We start from the raw sequence: 15995 nt of genomic DNA, 5'->3' as shown, positions 1-15995 counted from the left end.
TATCAAAACACCATGGTTCGGCATTGAGGACCTTCTCTACTTCAGTTTCACTTTCAAAAATGAACAGTACTACATGATCTCCCAAGTTTTTAATCTTGAAACCATTTCTTGAGCGCCACAGTGGAGTGAACGTTTTTGCAATGGCCTCAGTGTTAAGAGCCCTTTTCGTGAGAAACTTAGCTGCAATGATATGTTCTTTTGAGTTGAATTCTTCTTCTAATTAACATCCTGGTCATTCTCTCTCCGATAGTGATAATTTCATCCAACTCTGTGATAATTCCTCCATTATCTCAAATTGTTCTAGGCAGTAGAAAAATTAAAGAAAGAAAAGGTGTTTCCTTATTCCCTTGAAGAAAACCCAACTAGCCACCGAACTAACACTGTTAGTGCGGGGAGAAACAAAGAGCCTTCATAGAAGGTACGGCTATTCTACTGCTTAAGAAGAGTATGGGGAACTTTCTTAGTTGCAGAGAAACTCTTCTTTAGTATAGTTGTATCCGAGACACCAATTATATTAACAGCTTAGATGTTAGTTCCTCATAAGTCAAAATAAAATAATAAAATATTAGATTGGGATCAACACAATTAAAACAAGGGTGTTGTGAAAATGTTGTGTGGTTTCGTTGTATCCATAGAATTTTTCTAATTTTGATTGTTGTTATTTAGACTTTTTTTTAAGGGGTTAAGTATTATATTTGGGGAGTCAAGATTATTTTTGTTGAACAAAACTTCTTGGAATTCTCAAGTCATAATGTTCAATATTTTTTTTTTTAGGGTAGACAAAACATGTTTAAAAATAGATTCAAACCCTATTAGAAAGAAGGCGCAGTGTCTGAGAAATCAAATCATATAGAAATGATAGACATCTTGAACGCCACATTGTCTGTAGAACAAATTGTGGTAACATTTGAAGTGTTTGTGAGTCCTCAAAATGGGATAATATAACAAAGGCAGAAATACTATTTTCGTCCTTATATTTTGACCCTATTCCGATTTTGGTTCATACTTTTTTTATTTTACCTTTTTTAGTCCCTAAATGAAAAAAGCGTTCCATTTTGGTCCCTACCATTACTCACTTAACGGAAATATCCTACATGGCAAACAAAGTCCATTGTTTGCACAATAAATACTGACGTGGCTAATAAAATAATAATAAAAATGCCACGTCAACCTCCCATTTTAAAAAAGCAAATTAATTTATAAATTATAACAAAATAAAAAAGAAAATTAAAATTAAAATCCAAAAAAAACTTGAATTTAGATTTGAGTTCATCTTCAACAATAACTCTAAAGAACACAAATCCAGATTTAAACATAAGAACATGTGCCCAGATGTTCTAGCATTTTCTTGCCATTTCTTGTCAACCAAACACAAACACAAACCGATTTCAGCAAGAACACCAACCCAACAACATATCTTTCTTGTCAACCAAACACAAAAACAACAAACACAAACCCAAATATCAACAAGAATACAAACACAAACCCAACAATCCATCTTCAGAAAACCCAAAAAACCCAAATCCAAACTCAAATCCACCCATCACCTGAACTAACTGACCACCAAGCCACTACCTTTCTCTATTCACAACCACCAACAACCCACAATTAAAACCATCTCTAGTAAACCCAAAAGATTCAGAATACCCACAAGAAAAACAAACCAAAAAACACATCAATCATCAAATCTCAAAGCCTAAAAACTCCAAAACCAAACCAGAAAATTCAACCCAGAAACAACCCAATTTGCTTACCTCTAGATCAAAACAAAGAGATGTGTGTGAAGGACTTGGCATAGAGGAAATCAGAGAGAGCAGAATCGAAGAGCTAGCCACCACCACCACTATCAAAGAGGGGCAATGACATGGTTAACATGGTGGAGCCTCCTTGCTCCGTCGTGAAAACGCTAGCCACCACCACCACTCTCTCTCTCTCTCTCATTTCTTAGATCAAATCAAAGAGTTGTGTGTGTGTTCATGGGTATGGGTTGGTTTCAAAAGAATTTATGGGTGTCTAAGTGGGTTTTGAGTGCTTGTTGTGGGAATGGGTTTTGGTATTTTTGGTTAGGTGTTTTTTATCTGACCGTGGTTTGGGTTTTGTTAGTTGATTGTGTTAGAATTGCTGAGTTTGATCATAGTTTTGTATGTGTTTTTGTCTATTTGGTTTTTAAGAAAATGTAAGAAAAGAGAAGAAAATCTTGAATTCTTAATTTTCTGGGTAACCATGTTTTTGGGAAGAACATGAAGAACAATCAAATATTTTCTGAAGAAGAAAGGAAAATTTTATTTTAAAATAATTAAAGAAAATGAAAAATAATGATGTGGCTTTTTTTAATATTTAAAATGTTGACCTGTGTACTCCATTTGTCATGTAGGCTATTTTCCGTTAGTGAGATAATGATAGGAATCAAAATGGAACGGTTTTTTATTTTGGGGACTAAAAGCAGTAAAAAAAAAAAGTAGGGACCAAAGTGGGAATGGGGTGAAAATGTAAGGACGAAAATAGTATATTCACCTATAACAAAAATGTGTGAAAACTCTATTTGCCTTTGCCATTCTATGAGTCTCTTCCTTTTTTTCCGTATGACATCGCCTCACCTTTTAGCTCTATATATATACTTTTGATCAGTTTTGACTCAATGGATTGGATGGGTAAGTTTTTGTTATGTGTTGTATACTTTTGAGGTATAATTTTTCACACTTGCCGCATGTGCAAATCCTATTTGATCTCATTTATCCACTCACCAAAAATACCCCCAATAAACTCCATAAATTATTTTTAGGCCCCCCACAAATATTTCCCACGTCATTACTAAATTGGGTCATAGATTAAACCATTATCATAAATCCCAAGACCACTTATCCTATCAGCAAAGCCCAAAAAAGCCCAACAAACATATTCCACTTTATCCAAGCCATGCCCAAAAAACCATGGCAATCTTGGCAATATTTATTAAAGCCCAAGATAATCACTTGGCAACATTTATTGAAGCCCAAGATAATCACTTGGCAAGATAATCATTTGGCAATATTTATCGAAGCCTAAGATAGCCCCTTGGCAACATTTATCAAAGCCCAAGCTAGATACTTGACAGCATTTATCAAAGCCCAAGACAATTATTGCTTGGCAATATCTAAAGCCCAAGATGATTATTGCTTAGCAATATCCAAAAGCACAGGACAATCACAGTTTGACAAAAATTATTTAAAAGTCCAATATCATTTGGCAAATATTATCATATAATCTTAAAAAGCCCAAAGCTAATAATCTTTGGCAAATTAAATTTGCTAGCAAATATATATGCCCATGGAAATTATAGACCATGGCAATTATTTATATCATATTATTTATGCCATGAAACTTACCTCATAAAACCATGGTAACTATTTATTTTATGTAAGACTATTCATCTTTTTAAAACTCATGGCAAACATACATAAAGCTCATTGAGAATTATGAATTTGTGTTACTAACATCTAAGCCCATAGAAATTATATTTAAACCATATGACAATTATTTGTGTTACGAACCCATGGTAAACATATAAATGGCCAATGGAAAATTATATTATCAAAGTACTTATTTATTTTATAACTACATTAAATAGTAAAAGCCCGTGCATATTATAAACCCATTGCAACACTATTCAATATTCATTTTGTAGGACCCAAGAAGTTATATCAAGGGTGCAAGCCCAAACCAAAAGCTCACAAGGACAAAGCCCAATCAAAATATTACAACCCATATGTCAAGGTCCAGCAAGATGACCAACAAATGGGGCCCACACATGTAACTAAAACAGCTGAGCTAGTTGCTACTTAGTTTCAACATAATCAAATGGCAGTTGTAACCCATTGTAAACATCCCATTTAGCACCCATAATTTAATCTTGGAAGAGGGCAAAATGATCTTAAGATTTCAATGATTACAATGATATGTTCATTTTCTCAATTGGATGGTTGGATCAAAAGATATCGCAAGATAAAGTTTTAGTGGTTTGCATGCATTTAATTGGGTGAGATCCATCACACTGGATTAATGGAAATTAATTTTGATTGGTCACTAGTTAATTTTAATTATGTGAATTTTTGTGATTGGTTAAGTCTTTTTCTTAAGGTGTGATTTGTTGCATGAGATTATAATAAAAGGTTGATAAATATTAAATTTGGACTGATAATATGATTTTTAAATTAATTATCATTGAGAAAATTATTTTAAAAGTCGAATGATCATTCTAGAATAAAGTTTCTCATGAAAATAAGTTCAAAACATGTCCAAATACATTTTCAAACTCAGAAAAAAGCTAAAAAAGTGTCAAAAACGGATATATATATATATATCTATATATATATATATATATATTTTTTTTTTTTTGGAGGATTTGGCACTTCAAGAGTGCCAATCAACACTTGTGAAGTACCAATCAGCACTTTAAGAGTGCCAATTGGCACAACTTCAACTTATTCTTTTGGGTTTATTTATCCAACTTTTTGCTCATCCAAATCCGTTTTTTGAAGATAAAATTCTTCAATTTCGTAGTTGCTGACTTTTTAAGCTGAGTTAACTTAATTTTCAAGATAAAATTCATCCATTTCCAATTGGCACAACTTTAGCTTATTTTGTTTGTTTGGTTATATGTTGAGTTTGAATACATTTTAAGCAACCCATATTGGACCCAACCTATCTTGGCTACATTTCGCTCGGTTTTGTATTTTTTTCAGTCTGTACAAGCCTATATATTTCAACCAACTCCATTCCATGTCTCTAATCAAGTTTTACTTCATCCTATTTTATCATTTATTGAAGATTCTACTTGTTTGTGTGCATCATGAAAACTCAACCTAAGTTTCTCTACTTCATAACTACTTTGAGCTCTCCCATGACATCTATTAAGTTTCTCTCCTTCATAACTACAATGTACACCATGAAAGAGCTTATTTGATCACCTTTTATACAACCTGTCACTATCTTCTCTATCTGCAAATAAGGTGACTAGTCCTGATAAGTCATCTACCATTCCCATCTCCACAAATCAAAAGGACAATTTGATTATTTCTTTCATGCTCTCTAGTATCGAACCTAATATAAGCACTACTTTGTTGCATCTGTAAGAATAAATTTTCCCATTTTATAATGTATCCATTTGATAAATTCATATATGTTATGGTTTAATAAGATGTTACATGTCCTTAAAACATTGGTTAATGGAAAATTAAGTTTCCTAAGTAACTCCAACTTTGATGGGCAAGTGGAGGTTATAGATACAAGGAATTTGGTTTTCTCTCTACCTATAAAAGAGACATTCAGCTACCTCATCACATACACTAAATAGTTAAAAAGAAAAGATGGTCAAGAGAGAGAAACCAATCCTATAAGAATTAAGTACCATTTATACTAAGACTTGATCTTAAGAAAAGTTTAGCAATGGATCAAGGTAAGCTTTATAATTAATTTGTGTAGTTGTGAAATCATGATAATTCAAGATCCTAAAATTTATATTATAGTTGTTTATAATCTAACAAAATAGAGAAAACATTTACACTTGGTATCAGAGCTTGTGTTTTAGAATTATCATGTTTTCCATTAAAAGATTTATAAACAATTATAGTTTCCATTATCATGACTGTGATTTTGGATTTGTGAAAGCAATTAACATATTCTATATGATCATGGATCAAGTTTGGATAATATGAACTTTGTTTTTCCATTAGTTAATAAATTTGGGGTATTACGGATTTCTACGATATTTGGTTGTAGTTTATTTAATTGTTTCTTTAAAGATTAACAACTTTAATGTTTAATGTTAAAAACTCAAATCTTAAAATTGAGAATATAATATCATCTGACACTCATGAATAGTTATGGTATAAATTCTTTTTATACTTTGAGATTGTCAGTTATTGTTCATTATTAATTTTTCCGCCTTATGTTCACTTTTTAAATGCATTGAATGCTAAATTGTTGAATTTAGTTTATTTAATGATGTGATAAATTACTAATATTATCAAGACCATAACTTATTGCTCTATCAAGTATTTCATTGATGTCTTTTATGAAAGAAGAGACTTATTTGTTTCAATGTAAACATGTATGGCACAAACTTTTATATATGTATTAGAGTAATGTATTCCATTAATTTAATGTTTATGCAAGGTTATTAATTTTGATTTGAAGTCTGTATTTTGTTACATTTTAGTAGTCACCAAAGTGGCCCAATCGGAAAGATGCATAGATAACGAGTCAAAATAATTGTAATTTAACACATATTCCCTAGTGTTAAAAATTAGTGACTTTGCAAATCACAATTTTTTAATCACAAGAATATTAGGTTGGCCCAAAGGTGCACCACTTTCAATTGATTAATAAATTGGAATAGGATAGTTGATGGATATTCATGATTGAGATTGGAACGGATATCCAAAGGTAACAGACCAACTTAATTATGAATATTTATTTAATTAATTAGTCCTATTAGGTGAAAGAAAATTACCATAACTATTTAATAGTTTACCATAAGAATAGCCCAAAGGTGATCACGATAATACTAGTTATCATTTTTTAAACATGTGTTTCATTTTGGTTTATTGCTCCTTAATCAATAACTCTTAGCACTAATGTAGTGAGCATATATTATTACTTTGTTTGCAGTATCAGTCCCTGCTTCACTACATTTTCATGCTTAGTCTATTCCCATGCTAAATGGAACAAACTTCTCAAATTGGAAAGAATAGGTTTAGTTTCACCTTAGTGTACTAGATCTTGATAGAGCACTTAGATTTGAGAAACCTCCTACTCTTACTGATACAAGTAGTGCAGAAGAGAAGGCTTTGTACAAAGCATGGGAAAAATCAAATAGACTAAGTATTATGTTTATGCTGCGAATGACCATAGCAAGCAATATCAAGACAACACTTCTTAAAACTAAAAGTGCAAAAGAATTCCTTTCAAATGTGGAAGACCGTTTCAAAACAGCTAACTAGTCCCTTGTAGGGACAATAATGGCTAAACTTACCACCATGAAATTTGATGGTAAGCGTGGGATACAGGAGCATGTCATTGAAATGACTAATTTGGTTGCTTAATTAAAGACTAGGGATTAATGTGGATGAGTTTTTTCTCGTTAAATTTATATTGAATTCCTTGCCTCCTCGATATGAGCCATTTCAAATTAATTACAACACTATGAAAGATAAGTGGAATGTAAATCAATTGGCCATTATGCTTGATCAAGAAAAGGCAAGACTCAAGCAACTTGAGCAACATTCAATTCATCTCATAAATCAAGAAGCAGAAAGAAAATGGAGAAAGCCTAAAAAAAGCTTAAAGCATGGATCACGCAAAGCAAGTGATCCTAATCCAATTGATTAGCCTCAAAAGAAGGAAAATGACAATTATAAATGTCACTTTTGTAAAAATTTAGGACATTTTAAGAAAGATTGCCCAAAACGTAGGCAATGGTTCTAAAGAAAAGGAAAATCTTTAATTAAAGGTTATATTTATGTATGTTTCGAATCAAACCTAACTGAAGTTCCTTCTAATACTTGGTGGCTTGATTCTGGGGCTACTACTCATATTTCAAATACGATGCAAGAATTCTTTCTATCCAAACCATAAATCCAAATGAGAATTTTGTATTGATGGGAAATCGGGTGAAAGCACCAATTGAAGCCATTGGTACTTATTGTTTATTTCTAGATACCAATAAACACATAGATTTGTTTCAAATGTTTTATGTTCCTTCTCTCTCTAGAAATTTATTTTCTTTGCCTAATCTTGATATTGATGGATACTTCATAAAATTTGGTAATAAAAGTTTTACTTTATTTAAGAATACCTCTTTTGTTGGTTCTGGTGTTCTTTATAATGGTTTGAACAAATTTAACCTTCATGATGAATTTAATGAAACCCTTCTCACCTTGCATCGTAGAATTGGTACTGACGTACCCTAATTTATGAAAATTCCTCAAATTTGTGGCATAAAAAACTGGGACACATTTCCCAAGAAAGGTTAGAGAGACTAGTAAAAGGTGGGATTCTCCCAAACCTAGATTTTACTGATCTCGGTATGTGTGTTGATTGTATTAAGTGCAAACAAACCAAACACACTAAGAAAGGTGCCACAAGAAGTACATAGCTTCTTGAAATTATCCATATAGACATTTGTGGGCCTTTTGATGCTCCATCTTTCGGTAAAGGAAAATATTTTATCACCTTTATAGATGATATTTCACGTTATACTTATATTTATTTATTGCATGAAAAATGTCAAGTAGTGGAAGCCCTTGTAGTGTGCATTATTGAGGTAAAAATGCAATTAGAAAGAAAAGTGAAAATCATTAGATCAGATAGATGTGGTGAATATTATGGAAAGTATGATGAATTATGGCAATGCCCGGGCCCATTTGCTAAACTCCTTGAAAAGCATCCCATTTATGCACAATACACAATGCTAGGAACACCACAACAAAATAGTGTAACTGAAAGATGCAATCGTACTCTAATGGATATGGTTAGAAGTATGTTAAGTAATTCCATGTTACCTTTATCATTGTGGATGCATTCTCGTAAGACTGTTGTCCGTTGTGTACTTATTAAATCGGGTTCCTAGTTATGCAATTCCAAAAACCCCTTTTGAACTTTGGACAAGAAGGAAATTGAGTTTAAGACACTTGCATGTTTAGGGTTGTCCAGAGGAGGTTAGAATTTATAATCCACATGAAAAGAAATTAGACTCAAGAACAATCAGTGGTTACTTTATAGGTTATCCTGAAAAGTCTAAAGGGTATAGGTTCTACTGTCCTAACCATAGTATGAGAATTGTGGAAACTGGTAATGCCAGATTCATTGAAAATGGTGAAATTAGTGGGAGTGATAATTTACGAAATATGGATGTTCAATAAGTTGGGGTACAAGTTCTACTACCTAAAACTTCAAATGAAATTGTTGTTCCAACAATTGTTGAACAGCCAAACAATGTTGAACAACAAATTAATGAACCACTACTCCATAATGAGATGCTTACCAATGAACAGGTGGTAGAAGAACCATAAGAAATAGTATTAAGAAGATCTCAAAGAGAAAGAAAGTCTACTATTTTTGATGATTATATGGTTTATCTACATGAATATGATTTTGATATAAGAACAAGTAAGGATCCGATTTTGTTTTCACAAGCCATAAAAAGTGTTGATTCTATTAAATGGATGGACGTCATGAAAGATGAAATGAAATCAATGGACCAAAATAAAGTCTGGGATCTCGTCAAATTGCCTGAAGGATATAAGAAAGTTGGTAATAAGTGGATCTTTAAGACCAAGTGTGACTCTAAGGGCAATATCAAATGATTTAAAGCTAGACTTGTGGCTAGAGATTTCACTCAGAAAGAAGGCATTGATTACCAAGAGACCTTCACCCCTGTATCCAAGAAGGACTCACTTAGAATCATTTTGGCATTGGTAGCTCCTAATGATTTGGAATTGCACCAAATGGATGTGAAAACTACTTTCTTGAATGGGAGTTTAGAAGAGGATGTCTATATGGATCAACCTGAAGGTTTCTCCATTAAGGGTAAGGAACACTTAGCTTGCAAACTTAAGAAATCAATATACGAACTTAAACAAGCTTCCTGACAATGGTATCTTAAGTTTAATGATACCATTACTTCTTTTGGATTTAAGGAAAACACTGTTGATCAGTGTATTTATCTGAAAGTTAGTGGGAGTAAGTTTATATTTTTAATTTTGTATGTTGATGATATTTGGCTTGCTAGTAGTGATCTTGGCTTATTGCATGAAACCAAGAAGTTTCTCTCTTAAGAACTTTGAAATGAAAGATACGGGTGAGGCAAATTATGTGATAGGAATAGAAATATTCTGAGATAGATCACGTGGATTGTTAGGGTTGTCTCAAAAAGCATATATTGAAAGACTTCTAGAGAGATTCAATATGGAGAAATATTCTGTTGGGGTTGCCCCAATTCAAAAAGGGGACAAAATTTAGCCTTATGCAATGACCACAAAATGAATGGGAACGAAAACAAATGGAAGGAATTCTTTATACTTCTGCAGTAGGAAGCTTAATGTATGCCCAAACATGCACAAGGCTCGACATCAATGTTGCAATTGGTATGCTAGGAAGATACCAAAGCAATCCAAGATTGGATCATTGGAAAGCTGCAAAGAAAGTGATGAGGTACTTGTAAGGCACAAAGGATTACATGCTCACATTTAAGAGATTTGATAATCTTGATGTCATTGGTTACTCAGATTCAGATTTTGTTGGATGTGTTGATAGTAGAAAGTCCACTTTTGGTTATTTGTTCATGTTAGCTGGAGGAGCAATATCATGGAAAAGTTCAAAGCAAATTATCACTGCTACATCCACTATGGAAGCTGAATTCGTGGCATGCTTTGAGGCCATAGTTCATGGATTGTGGTTGCGAAATTTTATCTTAGAACTTGGAATTGTTAACTCTATTTCCAAGTCACTGAAAATTTATTGTGATAATTCTGAAGCTGTGTTTTTCTCTAAAAATGATAAGTCTTCTAATGGTGCGAAACACATGGAATTGAAATACCTTACTGTTAAGGAAGAAGTTCAGAAACAACGAGTGTCAATAGAACACATAATCACACAGCTTATGATTGCAGATCCATTGACAAAGATGTTACCTCCTAAGACATTTAAGGAACATCTTGATTGAATGGGTCTTGAACGTAGAAGATAATAGTTGTTATTTTAATGTTACTTTATGCTTTTGACACTTGGAGATCTCATTAAATGTGTTTCTGATTATTCCTGTTTTATTTTTTATATGTACATATATGATAATGAATGAATAATAACAGGAATAGTCTCTAACAAAAGAGACATTATTGTTGGACCTTTTAAGTCACTTCTCATTGATGGGCTATATTAAATAGGTTGCTAGTGTTGTAGTACATGGAAGGAACTATGTCGTATAATTGATATGGAACCGCCATGACTCACATTAGTGGGTTGTTTGATTAAGTATTATGATGACCAATTTAAAGTAAGAGGATATGTACCATTGTGCACCTAATAGTTAATATCTTATTAAGCATTGACATAAGTTATCATATGGCCAAGTGGGAGAATGTAAGAATCAATTGTTCCATTTGATAACTTCATATATGTTACGGTTTAATAAGATATTACATGTCCTTAAAACATTGGTTAATGGAGAAGTAAGTTTCATAAGTAACTCCAACTTTGATGGGCAAGTGGAGGTTATAGATACAAGGAATTTGGTCCTCTCTCTACCTATAAAAGAGACATTTAGCTACCCCATCACATACACTGAATAGTTAAAGAAAAAAGATGGTCAAGAGAGAGATACCAATCCTATAAGAATTAAGTACCTTTTATACTAAGACTTGATCTTAAGAAAAGTTCAGCAATGGATCAAGGTAAGCTTTATAATTAATTTGTATAATTGTGAAATCATGATAATTCAAAATCCTAGAATTTATATTATAGTTGTTTATAATCTAACAACATAAAGAAAACATTTACAACATCTTCAATCTACAAGGCTAATTAGGAATGTGTGCTACATATTTCTTTTGGGTATGAGAATTTCTCATGGTTATATTATGTTTGTAAGCAGTACTTCAATCTTGAGCAAGGCAGTCAAATTTGGTAGAATAATACTTTCAGTGTTGGGGAAAAAACCTAAATCCCTTCGATGTCTATGTGTGAATAAAAATAAATGGCTACCAAGCAATAACAATATATATATATATATATATATATTAAAACAAAAATTTCAGGAAGCACCAATAGAAACATAATCACACGTAACACCAAGTCTTTCGTGAAAAACCTTCTGGTGTAGAGGAAAAAACCACAGGGCTGCTACGAAAAAATATTCACCATGAAAATGGAGATTACTGTAAGCTCAATTGTAAAACTACTATTTCTTATTTAGACTCCCAATTTTAAACTAACGGCTAAATTGCTTTTACTCTTCTTATCTAAATGCGGAACAAGAGTAAATGAAACACAATAAACCGGAACTACTCTAGTGCATAACACCGAGACGTGTTATCGAAGAGGAAACTGAAGTACTCAATGAAAAACCTCTCCGCAGCCTTCCAAGCCGAAATGATCCACCAGTGAATAAAGTAGGAGTACAAGGATATCAAAAAGACCCTCCAAACCTAATCTACCTGTTGTACTTGAACCCTCCAAGTTCTAGCTCCCAACGGACTTCACCGAGTCTTGTCTTCACTAGTTATCTGAATCTCGCAATTAGCTCCAAATTACATTTGTCAATCAATGGCTTCTTTCAATACTTCCCACATGCACCAAAACTTCTCTCAACACTCAGATTGGGTGAAGTAAGTGTTTGGACTAAGAACCTCTCAAGGATTTGTAATTGGAGAGGTAGGAGTAGAGGAAAACTAAGAGAAATTGTGTAGATGATTGTGGGTTTACAATATCTAACCCTCAAGTGTATTGGAAGGGTTTTCTCTCTGAAAGTCTCCTTACAATTTCGTGGGTAATGTGAGCTTATATAGTATGTGTAAAGAAATGAGGAGAGCACTCTTTAAAATCATCTAGGTAGAGAGTTTCGCGAGTCACTCGCGGGTTGGCCAAGTCGCGAAATGACCCACGAAATATAGCTTGGCAAAAGACTGTTCAAATTCCAGCATGTGCTTCTCACGTGACTTTTCGCGGGTTGTCCACTCACAAGACAGTTGCAAACAAGTCATGAACTTCACTGTATTCACAACTCTTCACCAAACTCTCACACTCAACCTTTACATTAAATCCCACAAACATACCGGGAAAAAATTGACAGAATACAATTATATTTGACACGAAATTAAAGTCAACAAAACATAGTTGAAAATCACAACTTTACAATTACAATTCTCAAGTTTATGCCTAACTTGAGTCAACAATAAATTTGATATACAACAAATAAATCTCAAAGAGTAAATATAATCTCACCACAAAACTAGTAGAAAAGATCTTCTTTTGAACACTTCAACTCTCCCTAGTTGTAGCACTCAAAAAACTCCAAGAGAACTCCACCAATTTATCTTCTTTGTGTACTGTATTTTCTCTCTATCTCTTTTGACTACACCTCTCTTAAAGCTCTCTCCTTTTTGTGTTTCTCTCACAATAGCCGAATGACTCTATCTTGCTTTAGCCTTTTTAGGCCGAATGGCCTCAATGTTTCTTCAGCCTTTTCTTTTACTTCAGCGTGTCCCACATGCTTAAGCCATGTCTCATTAAATCAAAAGCTGACTTGAAGTAAAGCTTAAGAAGACAAGCTCATAAATGAGCTTTGACAAACAAGTGGGCTAGACCCACACAGAGCAAAGCACCCAATAATTTTATCCTCCAACCCATGAAAGGAGGAGATATTCTGCCCAACTCTTCACTTAGAATTCATGCTGGCCAATCCGACACAAGCTTTAACTTCTCTCTAGACACAACCTTGGTCATAACGTCTACTGAATTTTCATCTGTATGAATCTTCTCTAATTTAAATGAATGTTGCTCAATAACAAGTCTTAACCAATGATATCTCACCTCAACGTGCTTCGAGCATGCATGGTCTACTAATCAGGCCTTCACTTAGGATAAGTCCCTAAACCATCCATCCATATCCCAAACACTGGATTGATCTTTACTCCCAAAGGCTATTATGCTTAGTTGCTTGCCCATTAGAAGCTTGTCACTCCTGCCTAAGGTTGTCAAACCTGGACCGGATTAGAACTTCGGCTGAATTGGGTTAGCTTTAGAGTCTTACCACGAGGCTATACTGGAGTGTTGATGCTCTAACTGAAAACTAAATATACTTAAAGTAAACTTAACAAAATTCATACCACTAATTAAATAAACTTTCATTACTACTTTTATTTTATATTATAACTAATATTCATAATATTTTTATTATATTATATATTTTAATTAGCCATCTCTAAAAGGGAGTATATAAATATATTCATACTTTTATACTTCAAAAATTAATTATAACTTTTAAAGTATTTTTTCATGCTTTATTATTTTACTTTTATTAAATTTCTTTAAAATATGCTTCAAAATCATTTTATTTTCCCCACATATATAATTTTATAAATATAATATCAATATTTGTATTTAATTAATTAATAAGATAATTATGACATTATCACGGTTCGACCTCGGTCGAATCTCGGTCCGACCTTAAAAACTTTGAATCTCTCCCCTTACCAGTTCTGTGAATGGTCTAGGTTTGAAAACCATGCTTCTGCCACAACCACTCTAGCCTAGTCAGGTATTGCATCCCTGTCTTTATTCAGCAACTTCCACTCCTTGGATTATTGAATCAGGTGCCACACTGAGCATATGAATGGTGAGTCTACTCAGCTCTCTGGTTATTAACTTGCTACATCATCACATAATGCTAAAAATAAGATTCAATGGTGTGGATCCACTTGCCTTAGTTCTCAGCAACTTCCACTCCTTGGATTATCGAATCAGGTGCCACACCGAGCATATGAATGGTGAGTCTACTCAGCTCTCTGGCTATTAACTTTCTACATCTTCACATAATGCTAAAAATAAGATTCAATGGTGTGGATCCACTTGCCTTAGTTCCCAACCTTCCCTTCACTAGTTATATATTGCACAAATTTTTAGTTTTCCATGAATATGTTGGTCTATTAGTAAACTCATCAAAGCTATTAATTGTTGTGTTAGTTATTACCCTCCATTTGTAGCTTTTAGGATCTCCGGACAAAGCGAATGATTTGTATGGGGGGCATGAAGTTGAATCTCTATTACTAGGATTCTGTTGCTCTCCTCCTCCACCAGCACTCCAGTCTTCAACTTCTCTTTTACATTGGCATTGTCGACTTACTGCTAGTAAACTAACGTGGCCACAACACATCCTTCAAAACTTAAGCTTCAATGTACCGACTCTTGGTAAAAACCAAGCTGTCATACACATTGCTTCCAATTATGCATTCCGTGAGAGGCCCAAACCAAGCACATCGAGGTAGATTGTTAATTTGTCCAAGACAAGATTCTAAGTGGAGAAATATAACTGCACCATTTGTGGAGACTGGAGATCAACTTCTTGATATCGCATTATGTAGAAGTCATATAGAGTCAATATGTTCCAAGCTAAGCATATATGAGACATATGTTTCAGCTTTAAGGAGGAATGTTAGGTAAATAGGTGGAGATATATTATGGTTGTACCTTGTGTTGTATAGGCGGTACTCTTCTATAAAAGGTTAGAAAGTTTCCCAAATTAAAGAGGGAGCTATCCCTATCAACTCACCCTACCAGTTGTCCCTTTGAAGAATGTTCGTGTCATATTGTATTTATGCTTTCTTTATAAGAAATGAATACGGTGAAGACTAAGAGCAGAAATTCCAACACATCATTTCTGTCATTTATGCATCATCAATTAACAATATATATGCTCCAGTTTACGGAGGATTGTTATGAGTAATGTTCTTTAAATGGTAAGGATATGTGGATCATATTGTATTTTGGGTAAGCCTATATATAATTCGTGCGCATTAGGGTTAATTAACTTTTAACCCAAAGCAAAAAATTAGAGGATTCCAGATACAATTCAAAAAATCAATACAATGGAATAAAGAAAATAATAGAAAACCTCTACTGTACATAACAATCTTTTCCAGAAATGTTTGCAAGACTGGAAAGTTCTTTTCAGATTCTTTGCACCTCCTCTTCCCCAATTATCAATCTTGTCAACCAGCTTGGATCTTCAGTGAAGTATTTACACGTCGAAGGGATGACTCCAAGATCTGCACCGATTTGATCATACTCCTTGAGAGCTGCTGCCATCTCTGCTTCAACAGCATTATCATCTACAATGTCAATTGAGCCCAAGTGTAGGACATCAGCATATTGCTCCTCCCTCTCAGTATCATTTTGGATAGGTTCCATTGCAGGGCCCTGCAAGTTCCAACATATATATAGACACCAATCATATGACACGT

General features: G+C 33.5%; 1 protein-coding gene across 2 annotated transcripts in view; it reads right to left on the bottom strand.

Moving 5' to 3' along the window:
- Nucleotides 1-15392: 15392 nt before the first annotated feature.
- The window catches only part of LOC115975104 (phosphoinositide phosphatase SAC1), a 34812-nt gene continuing 34209 nt past the window's right edge, over nt 15393-15995 (bottom strand). For both annotated transcript variants that reach the window (XM_031095748.1, XM_031095749.1), the window contains one exon: nt 15393-15951. In XM_031095748.1, the coding sequence (XP_030951608.1) occupies nt 15703-15951 (249 nt within the window). In that variant the 3' untranslated portion in view covers nt 15393-15702. The remainder of the gene's footprint in view (nt 15952-15995) is intronic.

Source organism: Quercus lobata, chromosome 2 (assembly GCF_001633185.2).
Source record: "Quercus lobata isolate SW786 chromosome 2, ValleyOak3.0 Primary Assembly, whole genome shotgun sequence".
Taxonomy (NCBI): Eukaryota; Viridiplantae; Streptophyta; class Magnoliopsida; order Fagales; family Fagaceae; genus Quercus; species Quercus lobata.
This window is presented reverse-complemented; position numbering and strand designations above follow the sequence as displayed.